Source organism: Trichechus manatus, unplaced genomic scaffold (assembly GCF_000243295.1).
Source record: "Trichechus manatus latirostris isolate Lorelei unplaced genomic scaffold, TriManLat1.0 scaffold00136, whole genome shotgun sequence".
NCBI classification, from domain to species: Eukaryota; Metazoa; Chordata; class Mammalia; order Sirenia; family Trichechidae; genus Trichechus; species Trichechus manatus.
In genome coordinates, this window is record NW_004444072.1 from 7,208,190 (window position 1) to 7,227,388 (window position 19,199).

At 37.2% G+C, this 19,199-nt stretch overlaps 1 protein-coding gene across 1 annotated transcript in view; it reads right to left on the reverse strand.

Moving 5' to 3' along the window:
• Nucleotides 1–11,076: 11,076 nt before the first annotated feature.
• The window catches only part of ZNF385D (zinc finger protein 385D), a 403,342-nt gene continuing 395,219 nt past the window's right edge, over nucleotides 11,077–19,199 (reverse strand). Inside the window, exons 6-8 of the mRNA XM_004385288.2 lie at nucleotides 14,371–14,549; nucleotides 13,211–13,312; nucleotides 11,077–11,353 (exon numbers count right to left, since the gene is read on the reverse strand). Of these exons, the coding sequence (XP_004385345.1) occupies nucleotides 11,120–11,353; nucleotides 13,211–13,312; nucleotides 14,371–14,549 (515 nt within the window). The 3' untranslated portion in view covers nucleotides 11,077–11,119. The remainder of the gene's footprint in view (nucleotides 11,354–13,210; nucleotides 13,313–14,370; nucleotides 14,550–19,199) is intronic.

The following is a 19,199-nucleotide window of genomic DNA, read 5'->3' on the forward strand; positions in this document are numbered from 1 at the left end:
TTCAATCCGTTCATTTTATAAATTGAGGAAAGGAGAATATTCAATGTGGACAGCAAGGGACAGACCTTTTGAGAAATAGAAAAGATCGGGGAAAAGACAACATTCAGGCTCCTGAGTCAGCTTGCCTGTCACTCTGAACTTCAGTGGTAAAGGAGGTGGTTTTAATGATGCTTGTTTGGCTCAAGAACTAGGAAAGTCCTAACACTGTAAACGTTCTTTTAAAGCGAGGAGTACAAACTGTGGGTATCAGCTCATTGGAAAAAGTAAGGTAAACCTAGGGGTACAATGCAGTGAGGTGGAGAAACAGGTATTTTTTGTTTTTGTAAATGTGACAGAACCATATCTGTACCAGGGTATCCCTAGCAAATGTATCCCTTGCCTCTCCCATCTCTCACCTAGAAGGAATCCAGAGAAAAGGAAACTGATGAAAGTAGGCTTCATTTTACCCTACTTCTGAGCAGCACTTCGCTTCCATTAAGTTCTGCATCTTTGGCTAAAGAAATCACAAGCTTACAGACGGTATGTTTATGTAGTCTCTCCTGTTGTACGCAACCCACCCGAAATGCTCTGACACTCTTGAAAATAATTCCGATTAATGAATAAAACATGATAAACTGATAATTAGCTTTAGAAGGTGAACTCTTAACAGGAGGGTAATTCAGTAATGTTCAAATTGTTTATCCCCAGCATCAGACCTTAACTGACACTTGCTTTCAGCTTCAGCATAACAATTCCCAGGCTATGTTTAGAAACACCACGAGCAATTTCCTAGGACTTGGCCAGAAATTATTCACAATGCCTGGATTACAGACTTTGAAAAATGTGAAGTTGTATGTTAGTGCAAGATTCCAAATCTAGCTTTGGCACAGTCTCCTGGCTTGGAAGACTCAACAGAAACTTATGATCAGCCCTGGTTTTGTATTTCTAAGCAAAACAACATGAAAGAGACCTTTTTTTTTTTTTTTTAATCAATCAGATATTTAGCAATTTCAAAACTATCTGTTAATATCAATGTCAATTGGATCAGTTTTTCCCCCAGGCAGAGATAAGGATTGATATTTAGCATGCTATGTCTAATTCTACATTTTAAACACAATTCCTAAATGTCAGCTGGATGGAGATTATTTCAAAAGCTAATAAAACATTTTCCTGTCAGATTAAAAAAAAAAAAAAACTAACAGACTGTCAAGTTACGTGTATTTGAAGATGAGTGATATGAACATATAAAAATTCCAAAATGTCTTCTGCAAATGTATGTTCAGAAATATTATTACTTCCGTATTTTTATTCATATTTTATTTAAACAAAGAATAGAAAAGAGTGGAGTTATTTTCATATGACATATGCTTGGTGTTTCTTTTTAAAATCCAATTTCTTCTACTGGCAGAAGCCAAACCCTCCTGCAAGGAGGCCCAAAAAGAAAGACAGAATCCCTTTCATGAGTACAGATACCCACTGCCTGAAGTAAAGCTCTCTTGAACAGCGACTGTAAGATGTCATACAAACACTCCAGCCATTAATTTGTCACAGGTCATATTCTGGTGAGGAAAGCATTACTGAAATCAAGGTTTGCAAAACACTTCCCTTTATTGAAACTGCTCATGAGAATCAAAAACATTCCATGATGTTGTTGTTGTTAGGTGCCATTGAGTCGATTTTTGACTCATAGCAACCCCAGACAGAGTAGAAATGCCCCCAGGGGTTTCCTAGGTTGTAATCTTTATGGGAGAAGATTACCAGGTCTTTCTCCCACAGAGCTGCTGGGTGGGTTCAAACCACCAACCTTTCAGTTAGCAGTTGAGTGCTTAACCATTGTGCCACCAGGACTCCTTATGAACCCAGCCATAGTGAATTGGGATATGGAGTGGGGGGAATGGAGATCACCCTGAAAACTAGAGTCTGTGGTGGTTGACAGCCAATAATCCATGTTGGGACATGTAAACCCAAATGATTACAGGGGTCTGGCAGGAAACAGTGAATGGGGACGTGGAGTGCAGATTGCAGTAAATTGTAAACCCCAGCTTTGCCTGGAGGGGGCAGCCACAACTCTACTATAGCCAATGGTTGCCCCTTGAGAATGCAGTACCAGGGCTCTCAGATTGTTCAAGAGAAATCAGAAATTCAGAAATTCCAATTTAAAAAAAAGAAAAAAAAAACTTTTTGAGATATTAGAGAGCTAATTCAAATTTGTTTAAAAAACACTGTTAAAGGCAAAACTTTCTGACATCTACGGAAACGTGGACTATCATTTTGCAACCTCTTATCTGCACTGAAATCTCATTTCAGTAAGGACCAACCACTAGTTTTTCAAGTTATAAATAAAATGATGGTTCGCCCTTACACTTAATTAAATGTATTAAGTTGGTCAGTTTGAATATGAGAACTCTTGTCTTTCTAAATAGGAGGAAAAAGGACAATGGAACAGGCATCGTTCAGAGATGAAGAAAAACAAAATATTTTTCTTTCTCTTTTTCCTTCAAACAGCACATTTCTTTTGAGAAATAGTCATGGGACACTTGTTCTGTGAGTCACTAAGTGTCTCAGTTGGCACTTGGAACAATCGTGTTATGTAGGTTTACTGCACTTCTTGGAATGGTAGAATATTACAAACAAATGGAATTGAACATGTAGAAAACACACTTGTTCTAATATTCCCTTCCAAAGAGCCTTAAGACTTAAACCAAGAAAGAAAATTCCCTATGGATTATCTATGGAAAAGAAGAAAATAAGCAGCCATATTTATTTCATGAACTAAGTGAAGAATAAGGACATAAATGTACCGATTTCCTAGAACTACTGGAAATGTTGCGTTTACCTGGGCAATTTTGATACTGTCAAAGAGAGAGGAGATAAATGGCAGAGGGTGTTTCTACAGCTGCTGAAGGAACCAGAAAGCTTTCATCACATAAAAATATCACTACTGTCTTTCTTTTATTGAAACTGCAAAGTTCTTCTTAAAGAATTTCTGATAAAAATTAATTTGTTCACAGCTGCAAGTTTAGTACAGGCCCATAGGCAAGATAAAATTTGCCATATTTTACATTGCTGAGTCAATAAAATGGATACCAGCTTCATTTCGTACTGGGGAAATTATTGACATATGGTGGGATTTTATTACATGACATATGGGAGAATTTGACATATGAAGGATTTTATTACATGACTTAAAACAGAAAAGAATGGCATGATACAAGTTATGTGAAATTGTCCTAATATTTTTCTTTTTTTTAATTTAGAACTTTACTGGCATATAAGGGACAACTCTTTGCATCTCTGATTAAAATAATAATAATACCACATATAGTTTCATTCAAACATCCAAACGTAAAACACCAAAAAAATATCCTATTTCAACTGTCCAAGTTCACCCGGGGACATCTAGAACCTTTGGTGAAAGATTATTTAGCACGATTTGGCAAGATGAAAAGAGCAAAGCCATTTACTGAACACATGGGGGTAATAAGGTGGCACAAATTTGCATCCTGAGCATTTTGGCTTCTTGTGTTCAAGTCATGCGCCCAAATGTGCAGATGAGGATGGAACTTGCGAGTTCTCCACCAAGGTAGCTTCTTGTACCTGACTGAAGAAACAGAATCCCAACGCGGTTGTGTGACTTTAGGCAAGCCAATTTCTTTGATCCTCAGTCACTCTTTCTTTTAATTTTTTTTGTAAAATCAAGATAGTCGAGATTTTTTTATATAAAGTCAGAATAGTCTACTGTATTCTCTCCAGTGCATATGGTAAAATTCTCTTTGAATACAAGGTATTGTTGTTATTAGATTAAAACGTTATGCAATCCCTTGCCAACAGGTTGATATTAGACAATTATTGTATTTTCTAAGCCATGAGAAGATAAGGGGCAAAATCACGATTCTTCCCCCCATAAGTCATCTTTTTCAGGCTTACAGAAGTGTAGACCAAACCATGTTGTTGGTATTATATGCCATTGAGTCGGTTCCAACTCACAGTGACCCTATAGGACATAGGGTTTCCAAGGAGAGGCTGGTGGATTCGAACTGCCAACCTTTTGGTTAGCAGCCCAGCTCTTAACCACTGCACCACCAAGGCTCTGGAACAAACCATAGTCTACTTGATTTCTAATTTCAAAATATTATTCAGTTTTCTGAATGTTCATGCTGAAGTTTCCAATAAGAAGATTGGTTGTCAAAAACAAATAATGCCTTAAATTTGTAGTCACTAAATGCATGCATATTAAGATATTTTTAGATCTTGAGATTAAAGCCCAAATTGGCCGATGTCAGTAAACAGGCATAGTCATGACTCAACTCATTTGATAGGGTTCCGTTTGTAATTCTTTTCTTAAGGATAACCATTTAAAAATAGCCAAATATCCAGTTTTCATAAGAGATAAATGTTTCATCATATGTTCGCTAATACTAAATTTTTCTCTTTCTGAGGACTCATCAGAGGACTACAGTTAAGTCAGGAGACCTTAGTTGAAACTGACACACGATTTAAACTGATAAATGAACAAAATGTGACTGATTAACCAATTTCCCAAGATAAACAATGTTCTCAGCAGGACTTCAAACTGGTTCTCTCTGGTTCGATCTCCTGCTGAGAATTTGCAATTCTAACAAGTTCCCAGGAAGTTATACATAAAAATCACCTGAGGATCTTGTTAAAATGTAGATTCTGATTCAGTATATCTAGGGTGGAAATGCAAATTATCAGCAGGGAACTTGTTAGAAATGCAAATTCTCGGCAGGGGTTCAAACCAGAACAAACTAGTTGGAAGCCCTGGTTCTTAGTGTATAACTGCATGTGAACATAATAAAATATTTTTTAAACAACCTATCAAGGCTATTTTTAGAACAAAATAGAGTATATACTATAGCTGCATATACCTTTGTTTTGGTATCACATCAGTTCTGCTTCAACTATGGAGGAATACAGACACTAAGTATGAATTGCACTTAAAAAGAACCTTACTAAAATTTATGGGAATTAGGCTTAGATGTTGGAACCAATTTTGAGAGGCTGATGACTTGCTTTTACTAACGTCAGCTTTTTCATTTTTTGGCACTTCTTTATAAGTAATTAACATCCCTATTTTTTTTTTTTTTTTTTCAGAAACTAATCGTCAAAATATCAAATGAGTTGGCCCAGTTTCCTCATAGATCATTTGTGGTAAAGTCAGGAACGCTGCTCTCTGTCCTATAATAATCAATCTTATGCCCAGTTCCCTTGGCCACAAGGCTTTTCCCCAATATCAAACACTTCTACACATTTTTCCATAATTCCTTTTAAAACCAGATGTCATCACATGAAATCCTTCTTGACTATTTCATAAAAGTTGAGCTTTCCAGAATCTCAAGAACTTTCTTTCTTTTCCATCACTAATAACATTAGTTCACAGTCACAATAGACACACATTTCATGGAGTGTTTTTACCCAACGTTAGCCTCTCCTAGCCTAGTGGCCTGTATTGAAATTACACAATAACATATTTTAAACTGGATTGACAAGTATCTATGAAACCCACATTGTTACTTTTGGGTAATAAAATTCCATCCACTCTCACTATCGCTTCAAAACTCTGTAACAAACATTTCTCAGTGGATTTATGTCTCACTAGATTTGGGCAATCTTCTAGCTGAGAGACTTAAAAAATAAATGTTTCCTGGCAAAAATGCAATCTGGGCCTTCACTGAAGGATTCTCTCTTTGCTTTCTTTAGTCCTGTTTTACCCGGTCTTGCACACTACCTCAATTTGAAGATTTGATAAGGGCTCAACTTCTATGCTCAAGTCGGTAGCTTGTATGAAATGAAACAATTGCACTATTCAACTCAAACTGCTGGCATTATAGTCTTGCTGGAGAGCAGGGGACCTTGACTTTATATCTACTTGTCAACCACTCCAGTGCCCTAGAATGATTAAGATTTCCAAATGTGAAATTAGAGCTTCTCTTCTCAAAGTAAAACCAACCTAATCATTGAAAAAAATTTCCATAAGCTTTGAAAAGCCATGACAGGTATAAAAGACATTGAGACTCATTTCTTATATATGAAGATGGGCATTGACCTTAGAATTGGTCACTGTGCAATTACTTCTTTGCAGTCACATTATTTTGCTCACAAATCATGTTAGCCCTAGTCTTTGGAATTGCTTTTAGAGCTGACCTGCCAGTCTTGAAAAGAACATGACCCCATTCTGTATGGTCTTTGTAAACTTGTCCAAACTGTAAGATACTCAACTTGACTGCATATATTAATCATCTGATTTGACTTCAAATGCATCTTGGCAGTTTCTATAGGCACCGCGGCCATCACTGAGAAGAGGGAGAAGACACTACAGAGTGAAGTCCTTTATTTCTGAACATTGACGACCCAACTAGAGAACTCTTTAAACTCTGACCCTTAATAACCTGGATGGACTTCTAATCAAGTAGCATGTATGAGGTTTTTCTGGTATAGAATCTGCCTGCCATCACAATTCTTCATTCTGTAAGCTATGAAACTATTCCTGACACTAATAACCTTTTAGGCCGTGTGAGGATGATACGTCAACACGTCCGTCTTTCACCTGAAGTCCTGATACCACTCTCTCTAGTTGTTGAAGCACACCATCCAAAGAACAGAAGAGATGCCCCAGAAATAAATATGCTCATTTAACAGAGACAACAGCAATCAATACATAAAACATTCACTGTCAGGACTCAGTTCAAATCATTCTTGTTGTAACAATAAGAGGGCTAACTGCTATGCTTTGGCTGTGAAGGAAATGGACTTAATAAGGTGGTCATTAGCTAAAATACTTGCAAACTCAGGGCAAAATTAGTGATGGCTCAGATAGGGTCCCTTCCTACGGAAGAAAGCGCAACAACAGCAGTAAGGATAAGACATCTGTTGTATCTGTTGCTCCCTTTCACACCCACATTGCCAGTTTCTACTGCTCGTATCAGGGTTAGTTGTGCTCAAAATTTATGATGCTCTAGATTGGGAAAAGAGAGGCAACATACATGGCTTTAGCGTAAGTCCAATGAGATTAGCAACTCCTCTGGTAGTCGTTGGTGAAGTCTACCTTCTGACTGATCTAGATGGATGACCTCAGAAAGGAATGCAGAACGTTTTCTGGACACACGTAAATATTTGAGTAACTGCGTGGTTCACTGAAAGAATGCCACTATTTATTATTTTTCCTGAGAGGATGAGAGAATTGAGCCTTTAGTGCTGAAATAATAAACAGCTCAGCCTTCCTTCACTCTCATCCATTTTACTGATGAAGAAATTAAGGACAATGCATCAGTTGACTATTCAAATGTTACCCTGCTGGTCAGAGATAGTCTACAATAGACTTTGACTTCTTTCCGGCTCATTCTTTCCCCACCACTTCGTGCTTTGTTGTGTACAATTATTAACACAATGTCATCATGCTTCTGTACAGAAAGGTACTTCCATACATCAATTCAGATTTGAAGGCAGAGCCCACTAGATCACTTGAGTCATCTTTTACCTTTTGTGACCTGACTTCTCCAGGAAAGCTGAAACATTACATGGGTATAGAGGCAAAGATATGAATTTAAAATGTAAGTAAAATTTTATGCCCAGGTCTACTATATATTGGTCCGGTGCCTGAGAAACGCACATGGGCATATCCACTAAGTACGTTGTATCCTATTTTTAAAATTTTATTGTCTTTTAATGTTTAATGTTTTGTTTTATGATTTCCTGTTCTTCTAAATTCTTAGCTAAATAGTTCCCAGGCAGCAAAATATGTAGCACCTTTCAGAAAACCAAATTATATCTCAGATGATAATGGCAGTGAATGACTGCAGTAAATGAGGGGCAGCCCAATATAGTGCCTAAAGCCAGTAATCCTTTTTCGATGAGGCAGCGGTGATATAAATTGCTAAAAGCCAACTGTGTTTGCTTATGTGATTAAAACACCCACTCTTCAGAGTTTAGGACCAGGGAGAGGACCAATCTGTCATGTGTAATCACCTGTTTTCTCAGAAGAGAAATACGGTATCTCCCCCATGACTGTTTCCCATTTGTCCGGAAGATCTGGATGAGGTGCAACAATGCTTTTTCCAGAGGCATTTGGCTCTTGCAATGCATTTACATTTGTTTCAAATGAAATCAGAGATGCTTTCTCTATCACTTTCCTTGCCATGGGTGTGATGCCTAGGAAAGGACGTGCGCCCATAAAGTCAGACCTCCCTTGGGGATACTCACAGCACCACTGCTGACCGATCGGAATTGTTGATCTTTATTCATGAAAACAGTTCCCTAAGGAAAAAGCTATAGCATTGCAGCAGTCTGAACTATAACAGATGTTGATCTGGTGTTGATAAATACGTGGAATGGGGGGAAACAATTCACAGAAAATCCACTATAAATTCTATGGTTAGGCTTCATCCTTTATTAGGTAGTGAGTAAAAGACAACTGATGTTTACAACTCCAATTTAAGAGCGACCATTTGAACAAAAATGGTTCCACAGCGAAGTGAGGCAAAAGGGATCCAGTTAGTTCTGAGTTTTCTCATTATGGCTAATGGAGAATATATGGCTGATTCACTTGTTCCCAGCAAATGGCTAAGGTGAGTAATGCCTTGTGATCCAGGACTCTGTGTATCCCACAGGCCCTGACTTCTAGTGGACTGGCTCCTTCACTTTGGTGAAATTGGGGAAGAACAGTGAAAAGCACATCATAGTGAGATATCGCATCAATCAACACTAAGTTGTACAATGGAAAAAGAAGTTCTCCATCAGGTGCAAAAGTTCCCGGATGGGGATTCAGGGTGACTATAGTGAACAACAAAAATGTCTGACAGAATGAAAAAAGCAAACTAATGTTCAAAATAGTTAGAAGCTGATCACATGGGATTGAGACAGAACCCCAGACAATTAAACTCGTAAGCAGCTATCCACCTGGCTGAACTCACAAGGTCTGTAGGTGAAAAAAGGAAAGACATGCTAAAACCAAAGAGTAGAGATACTGTTAAATGCAAAATCAGCATGTACTTTCAAAAATAAATTTTAATGCTAAACCAACATGTTCAACTGGAAAGGCATTATATGAATTTCTTTTTACCAGAAGACCCATGGAATACATTTTCTTTTCTTTCTTTCTTTTTATTTTTGTTTTGTTTTGGTTGGTTGTTTAATGAAAAATATATAAAGCCAAATGCTTAAAGACAGGTTTATATGACAAATGTCTACAGCTAGATGGTGGAGAAGAACTCTAAAAACCATGTTCAATGCTGAGCACCAAGCATGTGGTGGGTGTTTCTTGAATATAAAATGACAAATGCTAAATACCTACCTCTCAAAAGCATGGTTTCATCTGGAATCTTTGTACCTCTCAAAAGCTTACTGCAGTTTAGATAACAGCAGTTTCAGAAAGGCCATACCCAGCCCTTCCCTATATTTTTAAATAGTCCTTACAAAACCTTTCCAAAAATATTTTTTTCTAAACCTAAATCATGTAGGGTTGATCTGTACATGTTTTGTCATTGTTCTAAGTATGAGTGCCGTTGTTCTTATTAATGCAAAAGATTGGCTGCATCAAACCCCATCACACTGACAGGTATATTTTAGCTTTCTATGGGAAAAAGCAGATAGCCTTTATCACAAATTAAAGGCACAGCTATTTTTATGCCATTTGTTACCAAGTTAATGATAACATGTAACACTGGGTGGTTATATAATTATTTTATATAGATTTTTCTCTTTATAAGTTATTTTCTTTATCTTTCTAACATATATACAATATACATATATTTATATATACCCCTGATAAACCTTGTTTTAAAGGTAAAAACATCAACTCTTTTCAGCCTTGTGGTGAAAATTCAAGGCTGTCAGTATTCATAACTCCACTAGACAAACAACGGTCAAGTAGACCCTCCAAGTATTTTTTTAATGTTATATCCTTGGTGTGCAAGTAACTCATATTCATTTTTCTTGTTGCTACTAACATTTAAATATATATTACTTGTTTATATCATGTCAGTAGGAAATCAAGAAAACAACAAAAACCTCACAACAATAGCTAATGCTCAATTTTAGCATCATACTCAAAGCAGAAACCTTTGCCTAAGAGACAACTCTACTGGTATGATATAAAGGGATATTGCAGAGGTGCAATATTCTCTGTTTTTATTGGATATGTGCTAATGTGAAAGATATTTACTTTGCATTATCATCCTAGGTTATGACTATCCATCATCCATGAAACAGAATAGTTGTACTGATTTCTTTCTAAATACCCATGATGCATGGGTTTACCTGTTTTGAGATACAGGTTCATTACAAACACTTCCCTATTTCCAATAATACTTACTCAGGGTGGAAAACTAGCATTGTTCAATAAATCACCTTTATGAATACTTCTCCCACTTCTCAGCTTAGCTATTTTCTATTGTTCTGAACTTATAGTCATCTTCAAGCTGGGTAGGAGGGGGAGAACACTGACCAGGGAGACCTCCACAACACCATCTGGTGTTTACTGATTTTTTGACTGCTTACTGGCATGAGATAGTTTTTTGTTCTACCTTTTGCAATCTTTTAAAACCTAGTGGCATAGATTGAGACACAGCACTATTGTTTTACAAGACATCTACTGTATCTACTTTTGTTGGGGTAAATACCCAGTAACTGCTATCATAGCGAGAGGACCAGCACGGGTACTACTATTCACAGTGTTGCTTTTGTTTTTTTCTTTTTTCGTATTTTTTTAATCTACAGAGTAAATTATTATATATACATTGGAACCAGTTAATGCCCTTAGACAATGTATAGTTGTTTCATAAAGCAGGAAAGACAATGCAGGGAGAAATAGGTGCCCAAAAGCACGGTCACAAAAGGCTTCAGAAGTTCTAGATACCACTACAAGTCAATGCTGGAGATCACTTCTAAAACAATCAATGTTTAAGAGGAATGCTTTAATTTGGAGAAAATACCACCCCCTCCCTTCCCACCCCATTCCCCGCCCCCTTGTTTTTTTTTTTTTAATAATCTTTTCAATTCACTATCAAAAGTCCTGGCTCTTCAGATATACTTTAAACTATAAATAAACACTGCATAGTTCTCTTTTGTTTTGTTTTCTGTTTTTTTGAAAAATTATTGCAGTACAACTACTCCCATTTGGAATTCAGTAAGGAGCAAACAGCACAGGAGTGTGGGCGGTCCGAATGGGTCCAGGAGCTGGCCGAAGAAGTGCTGGAGGAAGTGCAGAAGTCTGGAACAGTGTGGCTGCTGGAGCAGTTCGAAGACTGAAGGGGGAATTCACTGCCACAGCAGCAGCAGCGGCTGCAGCTGCCAGCGGGTTTGGTAGAATTCGTGGAGCCAATGGCTTTGAAGGTTCTTTTGAAAATACTAATTTTACCTGTAAGGGACAGAAAAAAGTAGAAGAACACAAAACTCTCAGTCTGTCCCAAAATGGTGGGCAGCTATTAAAATACAGCAGTTAATAACAACAAAGATAAACTCATACTTGTAAACTGACAGTAAAGAAAATGGAAAGTGTAGAATATCTTTCCTATGGAAGAGCCAGAAGATACCTGAAAATGACTGTCCTGAGGTGTTGAAAAGTCCTCCAGAAAGGTACGAAGCAACCTTATTTTATTTGTTTGTAGATAATTATACTTTCAGAGGGAAGTGTTTATCTTGAGAAAAAATTTAACTCCACCTTCCACACACACACATTAACCATTAAGGAACAGATATTTTTAAAGAGAGATTCATTACCACTGTCAGCTGCCGAGAGATTGTCCAATATATAAACTAGGTAGCATACAGAGTGTTGTTCCCAATTATGTGAAGTAGTAATTAAAGAGAAAAAAAAATTCTACTTTCAATAGAGAAGTGAAAGAAAATTTATCTCCCCAAAAGTTTGACATGTTCTTTCTCTTATGTATATTCTTTCAATCCTACTCTCCAAAAGTAGTTCATTCTCTGGCTGGAAGCAGCAGTAAGATGACCATTCTCATGGAAAGAATGTTCTCATTTATGGAGACAGTAACATATGACAGGTAAGAAGGAGGTTTTGATGCTAATATTAACACAATTTCGACCACTCTGTTTATTTAAGATGCATTCACCTGAATGTCAAAAGCTGCATCTATGCTGGCCAGAGATAGCACTCAAGGTTATGACTACTGGTGCTGAAACATCAGCTCTGCCCAGGATTCTCAGCCTCCCAGTGCAGCTACAATTGCTTCTGTACAAAAGAGTAAAATGATTTCATTTGCATAAAAATGGGCAATGCTACTAAATTAATTGGGTTGATCCATACTGAGGTCTCTTAATAGATAATTGCAGCTTTCCTTTAGTTATATTGTAATGTGTCACCAGCACACAATAACACCAATTATTAATAAGTTCTATTTTGAAGAAAACAAATTTCAAAATGTACAATTTAGCACGTACTATAGATCAGAAATTCTTAACTTTTCATTGAATACTGGGATTCTCTGATGAAAGCTATGGTCACCTCAACTAGAAAAAGGCACATACCCACAAATACTAGTCTATGATGTCAGGAGGTTCACAGGTTTCCCCCTAAGCCCTACCAAAAATTCCAGATCAGGACATTGTACTAGTATGCTTACTAATCCAAAAGTCATATACAGAGCGAAGTGGGGAGTGGATTTCCCAGGATTTATTTTCCCAGGTTTAATTTGCTTTATTTAGTGTTTTTGGATGAATAATTAAATAAAGTAAGCCATACACTTGAGACTGGGTTATTCAAAATCCAAAGTTGTTGAAGGTGTCAAGGCTACCATTGCTTTTGTCTCTCGGAGATAGTCAGAATGAGATGTTAAGAACTTGTTTTTCATGGACCTTCTTTCCTAAAAGTATCCACCAACATCAAGACCAGATTTCAGGTGCTTACTTACCTGACCCAGAAGAGTTTGCCTCTTCTATAAGTCGCAATCAACTTGATGACAACAGGTTTGTTTTTTTGGTTTTTCTTCCCTATGCTCTGTGATAAACATGAGCCCAATTCAAAACGCTAAGACACTGGACTGTGGCTACAAGGTAACAAAACTCCCAAACAACCCAGGAAGCCAATAAATCCATTGATGGAAGAGGGGTTGGGTTCTTAAATCTATTGTTTGTCATTACTTATATACATTCTATTTTTCCATTTAGAAACTGGCAAAAAAAAAAAAAAAAAATCCATGTTCAGCAGACAGGGACATTAAAGACTACTCATTTGGGAAATAAAAACTACACTCACCCCCAGTGGATGTGCTCCTTTCTGTAGTTTGTTGTAAGGACTGTATTTAGGTTTCGGGGGCTTCCCAGCAGCTCTGTCTTTGTGCCTTCTACTACTGATGTGCTATTAAAGGGAAGTAAAAATAACAGCTTTGAAAAAGTCATCCAAAGGAACTCTCACAAAGATTGCTTTAACCTAGGGAAGAATTTTCTCATGCCAAGTTTCAGAAAAAGACACAAATTAAAGAGCATGCACTTTGGGGCTCAGATTCGGATGCCTTGATGATATACATTTTTAAACTACATATTTTAGTATCTTTTTGACAAATAAAAGGATCTTCTTTTTTAAGATCCCCCTTATCACTGCACAGATCTCCTTTTTTTAAGACGAGTTTACAAAGGAAAGGAATGTCTGAAAGAATTTTATGTGCAAATAAACAAAGAGGCCCAGGCAGGCATTGAATTTATTTCCATACTAATATTTATTCTCACATTTGTACAGCCAAATGTCAACCCCTTAAATTATAAAGATAAATAACTAAGGTGCATAAAATCAGCAAAATATGTACATATGCATATAAAACAACACAAATATGAGCGCTGGACCTTCAGCTGACAATGTATAATTGATCTCTTCAGAAGGCTAGTCAAAGTCAATGCAACATGAATAGTCATCCTTTAGCAGGTGGCTGCAGGATATAGAAATAGAGTATGGCACCATGTAATAAAGTACGTGAAATAAAAGAATAGCACAGCATAAAATTAGCTGTAGCATGTAAATATCTAAACAAGTAAAAACGGAACATTGCAATGCAATTTGACCTTTAAAGAAAAATAACCACTTTTGAGTGGAAAACCTGGTAGAAAAAGATCTGATACCCCCTTGTCTTCCCACTTTTCATATGTAAGAATAGCGCAAACTCACTTCATACAATTTCTGAAAGGTCCTAGAAGCCATTAAATTTATTTTGTATTCCCTCAGCAATTAAAATAAGCATAATGACAAGTAGATGGATAGATGGAAGAATGGGTGTATACGTGGATGGGTGTATGGGTGAGTGAATGGATGGATGGATGGATGGGTCAATGAGGGAGGAAGGAAAGAAAGCGAAGAAAGCACACACACTCTACTCGTAAGGGGGTCCCCTACCTGCTTTCATTCCTAGAACACGTGCCACCTACCTGTTTAAGTTGTGTCTCCGAGTTGACATGCACATCGCAGATTTCACAGTGAAACGTTTTGTTTTGTAGGCCTGTGTTTCCCTTATTAACAGGTCCTTTGCCTTTCACTCCTGCCCTAGGAAATGCTTTGATGGTCCCACTTCCATTCCGGGCTTCTAGCATGGTTTTGTGCTTAGTACCTGCCATGAATATGTAGATAAAGAGAAAGAAACATAGGAGAAAAAAAAATCTTAGCTAGTATGTTTTTAAGAAACAACACAATAACAAAATCTGATGCCTCTTTGTAGACCTATACTTCCAGGGATTATGGTGGAAACATACCCATGCCATGGAAGAGCAGACAGACACAATGTTCTCTAACCACCTCATATATCATTATTAAATTATTCATTATTTTTTTTTTTTAATAATGCCCCACATTACAAATAAGCACCATCAATATAGTAACTAAACTCCAGAGTCCTGAGGCGAAATTCAATGGGTGTGACTTCATTTCCTCTTGATGCTAATAAGACATAAATGATAGCTGATGAGGAAGAGTGATTTAGTTGCTAAAGGTATAGCTGGAGGTGATGTGTAACAAACGTAGGCAGTTTAAGTATGGTATGTTTACGGAAGTTGCACTAATTAAACACCCACTTTCTAAACATAATACAAACAAGCTTTTTTTGGCCATCTGTTTTAGGTTCAGGGGGAAAGACGAATAGTATAAAGATCTTAATGACTCTGAAGGAAACGCCTTATTAGGGTAGTAAAACCTGCATGGATTGGTTTTGTGATTCAAATATAAACAAGCGACCAAGAAGATGAGGGGCGCAATCAAAGGCAAAGTAGACATACTATAAATAAGTGCTTCTTTGTAATAAACCAGTAACAACATCTCTGAGCTGTCACACATAATTAATGGAGTCTACAATTAACAACATTAACAACATTTTATTTTAAATCACTGAAGTTACATAAAAGTTAATGATAGCATTTTTCTCTCAAGATTTCTCTCACATTTTCCTTTTGCTCAGAGTTGATAATGCTAATTATTTTTTTTTACTTTGTCATGTTTTTGCTATGGGATGTCCTCTTATTCATGTCATTTCTGCCATTATAATTTTTTAAAAATTATTTTCTAGTAGTTTCTGTTTCCTAAGCCCATTTATAGGAGTCCTGGTGGTACAGTGGTTAAAGTGCTTGGCTGCTACCAAAAAGTCTACGGTTCGAACCCACCAGCTGTTCCAAGGGAGAAAGACGTGGCAGTATGCTTCCATAAAGACTGGAGCCTTGAAAACCCTATGGGGCAATTCTACAATAAATTGTATTCATTATATTGTTGGTCAGTTCTGCTGACGTAAAAATGATTCTTAACTTCTGATTCATGGGCAAGCCTCCTAGAGTCATTGGTGGGGTGCATTCTAGGCCAATGTTAATCACCATCAATTTTGTTGTTGGGTGCTTTTGACTCTATTTTGACTCATAGTGATCCCATGTGACAGGGTAGAACTGTACCATAGGGTTTTCTAGGCTGCAATCTTTACAGGAGCAGATTGCCAGGTCTTTGTCCCAGGGAGCTGCTAGGTGGGTTCCAACCGCCAACCTTGCTCGATTCACAGCTGAGTGCTTAACCATTGCACCACCAGGGCTCCTTATCATTTTAAATAAGCATCAATAAATACATGAAAAAATATTTCTAGTCAAATATTTTCCTCATTCAAAATGATTACAACTTTATCGAGGCTGATAGAAAAATGTGTATTTTTACAATTTAGATTGCCCAATTTATTAACTGTAAGAATATCCATAAGAAAATTTGCATAGGTATCAAAATGTTCATATTTCAGTATATTAAGGAAAGAGAAACAAGTCAGCATCTTGTACGACAACCGAAGAAAATGAACCATGGGGTCACAGAACTGCCCCATGGTGATGGTGGCGAGGCCTCACAGGCTTGCTTTCTCAAGTCTCCCTTGCACTACAGTCAGCATAATCAACTTCCACTTCTTCTGAAACATATATGTAGACAGTTGTCCACAATTCTTTAACCCACTAGGTGATTTTATCAAAATGTTTCTTTTCCAAGCAGCTTCTTCAATCATACTGAGAAGCATCTGTGGGGCCAGTTTGGCTTCTGAATGCCTAAGAAGTCAAGAGTAGACCAATTCTCATTCTGACTTTCTGGAGGGTCTCCTTATCTACTTTTGGTTAGCATCTTTTGTGATTGGTAGTTGGTGTTTGGCAGGTGAAACCCTAATGGATCAGAAAACTGTTTTAATTTAATTTAATTTGCCTTTTCACACTGCCTTTTTTTCTTTTTGTTCTTTTCTTTCTAGCACAGTGCCACGAACCATGATGCTCTAGAAAGTCTGTGGCTCTGTGATAGGCAGTGATTTCACCTCTAGTTTCAACAGTCTGTAAACATTTCACAAGGCTCCTGCCTTCCTCTGTGATCGCACAGTGAGTAGGTCAGTCACAAGTTTGAGTCCTTATTTCACTGAGGAGATAATCTGCAAGAAGCTAAATGACCTATTTTCCTCCTTCCAGTTTTGAAAGTCTGACACTGACAACGGCCTTTTTTGAAGGATCACAATTTTTGAAATGTGAAACCATGCCCCATTCGTAATTTAAAAATCAGCAAGTCATAATGCTCTAGGAAATACTGTATTTGTTTGTTCTTTTGTTGGTCTGTTTGTTTGTACCCTGGGGCAAGATACCGTAGTTATCTTATTGCTCTTATATCTGCAAAAATCAAAGTGATATTGGCAGAAGAGGCTAGCCCTCCCCTTCATTCCCCATTATCTTTACAGCTCGTTTTTTAAGCTGGCTTTCAAGTTAGATGCTGGCATAAAATAGAGGTAGGTGAGCAAGAAAGTTGGAAAATAACTTCTAAAATTTAAATAAATAATTCATGATCATTACGAAAACTGAGAAAGGAAAAACTAACACACACAAGTTTAAAATATTGAAACAGATCAAAAATTAAAGGGGACTATCATGTATCAGGTTTTTTTTTTTTCTATTTGTATATGTGCATTTTAAAACACTGGGGTAACTTAATTAAAGTGGATCTGCATAAAAATTCCCATGGAACTAGATATACTTTTAGAAATGTACATGATTTTTAATGACAACATAGGCTTGCAATATATGGATATGATATATTTAACCATTTATCTATTGCTAGACATTTGTATTATCTCCTTTTATGTAATCTTATAATCCCTATATAATTATGCTGTAACGAACATCCTACTCCTTAAATCTTTTATCACATTTTTGATTGTTTCTTTAGGATAGATTTGCATAAGTGATATTCTAGGGACAAACAGTGTGACTATTTTTAAGTCTCTTGATTCAAACTGCCAAATTACTTTCCGAACATCACTAAGGAAGTTTCAGAAGGATTTATTTTATAGGGAAACCTATTCTAGCATAGCCTGCAAAGTTTAGCCCTTGTCAAATAAATTGCAACGTTTTAAATATAAGTGCCCCGAATGCTCATTAAATGATATTCAACTGTGTTAGAGTAGACCCTTAGCAAACTCATGCCACTGCCAGTGATTACTTATTACCTTCTCACTGACAAACTCACATGATTCAGCTTGTAACTAAATGGGGAGGAAAGTGGTCTGTCTCCATACAAGAAGCACAGTGCAAATGTGTTTTTTTTTTAAATGTTTTTATTTATGATATTCAGTATATGGCATTTTACGCCAAATCTTATGTATCCTAAGGAAGAAATGGCAGAGCCCTGGTGGCTCAGTGGTTAAGAGCTGAGCTGCTAACCAAAAGGTCAGCAGTTTGAATCCACCAGTTGCTCCCTGGAAAACCTACAGGGCAGTTCTACTCTGTCTTACAGGGTTGTTATGAGTTGGAATCGACTCAACAGCAACGGGTTTTTTTTTGTTTTTTGTTTTAAAGGAAGAAATGTTCTCTCAAATCTATATACTTGAAATGTATAATTAGTATCAAAAGGCTCCATGTTCTCTTTTTTTTAACCTCTGAATGTCAAATTAACCTTTTATTACCCTGACCTTATATGTAGAGTATGTATTTTCCAGGTCAATTACATGTTCACTTTGTCTTAGAAATGAAAGCCTGGGTTACGTCATCAGCATAGCAACAAACATTACGCACCCAGAATGGCTTCCATGGTATCCCATGACCAGGTAATGCCCAAAATGAGTGGAAAATTGTGCTATTATTTTAGCTCCCTGGTTGAAAATCATTTGCTGATTCACTGGTAATGTATCTGAAGTCTAATTTGTGGACGTGAAAGTAGACAAGCAAAACAATAAATCAAAAACAGAGGAAAGAACTGGGATTTTAGCATGAGAAAGGGCCACAGAAGGAGAGCCCTGAAGTCGAGATTGGATGCCCCATACACCCAACACTAGTTGCGACAGACTCGGTGACCATAATCACCCAGGGTAGGGCTCTGCAAGCTGAGGCACCAGATTGACAGAACAAATGGCTGGGTTTCATGGGGAGATTAACATGTGGAATTGATACAGCAGCAACCCTTGACAGCACGACAGGAGAAATATCAGCCATCCAGAAGGCCTCTTGTATCCATAATGCCCTGATACTCTGGATGGGAAGAACTGCTTTAGACATGCATTTAACAATCCCTATGAGAACCCATCTTATCTCCTTCAAAACAAGTCCGTAAAAGCATGGGCAATGACACATTGCTTTTATATCCATTCCCTAAGAGATGCTTGTTCTTGCTTTGACAGCACATATACTAAGAAAGTCTAGCCAAAAGGGCTTCAAGTAATAAAGTACTCAACTATCAGTGATAGGCAAATTAGTCACACTTCTGTAATATAACTGAGATA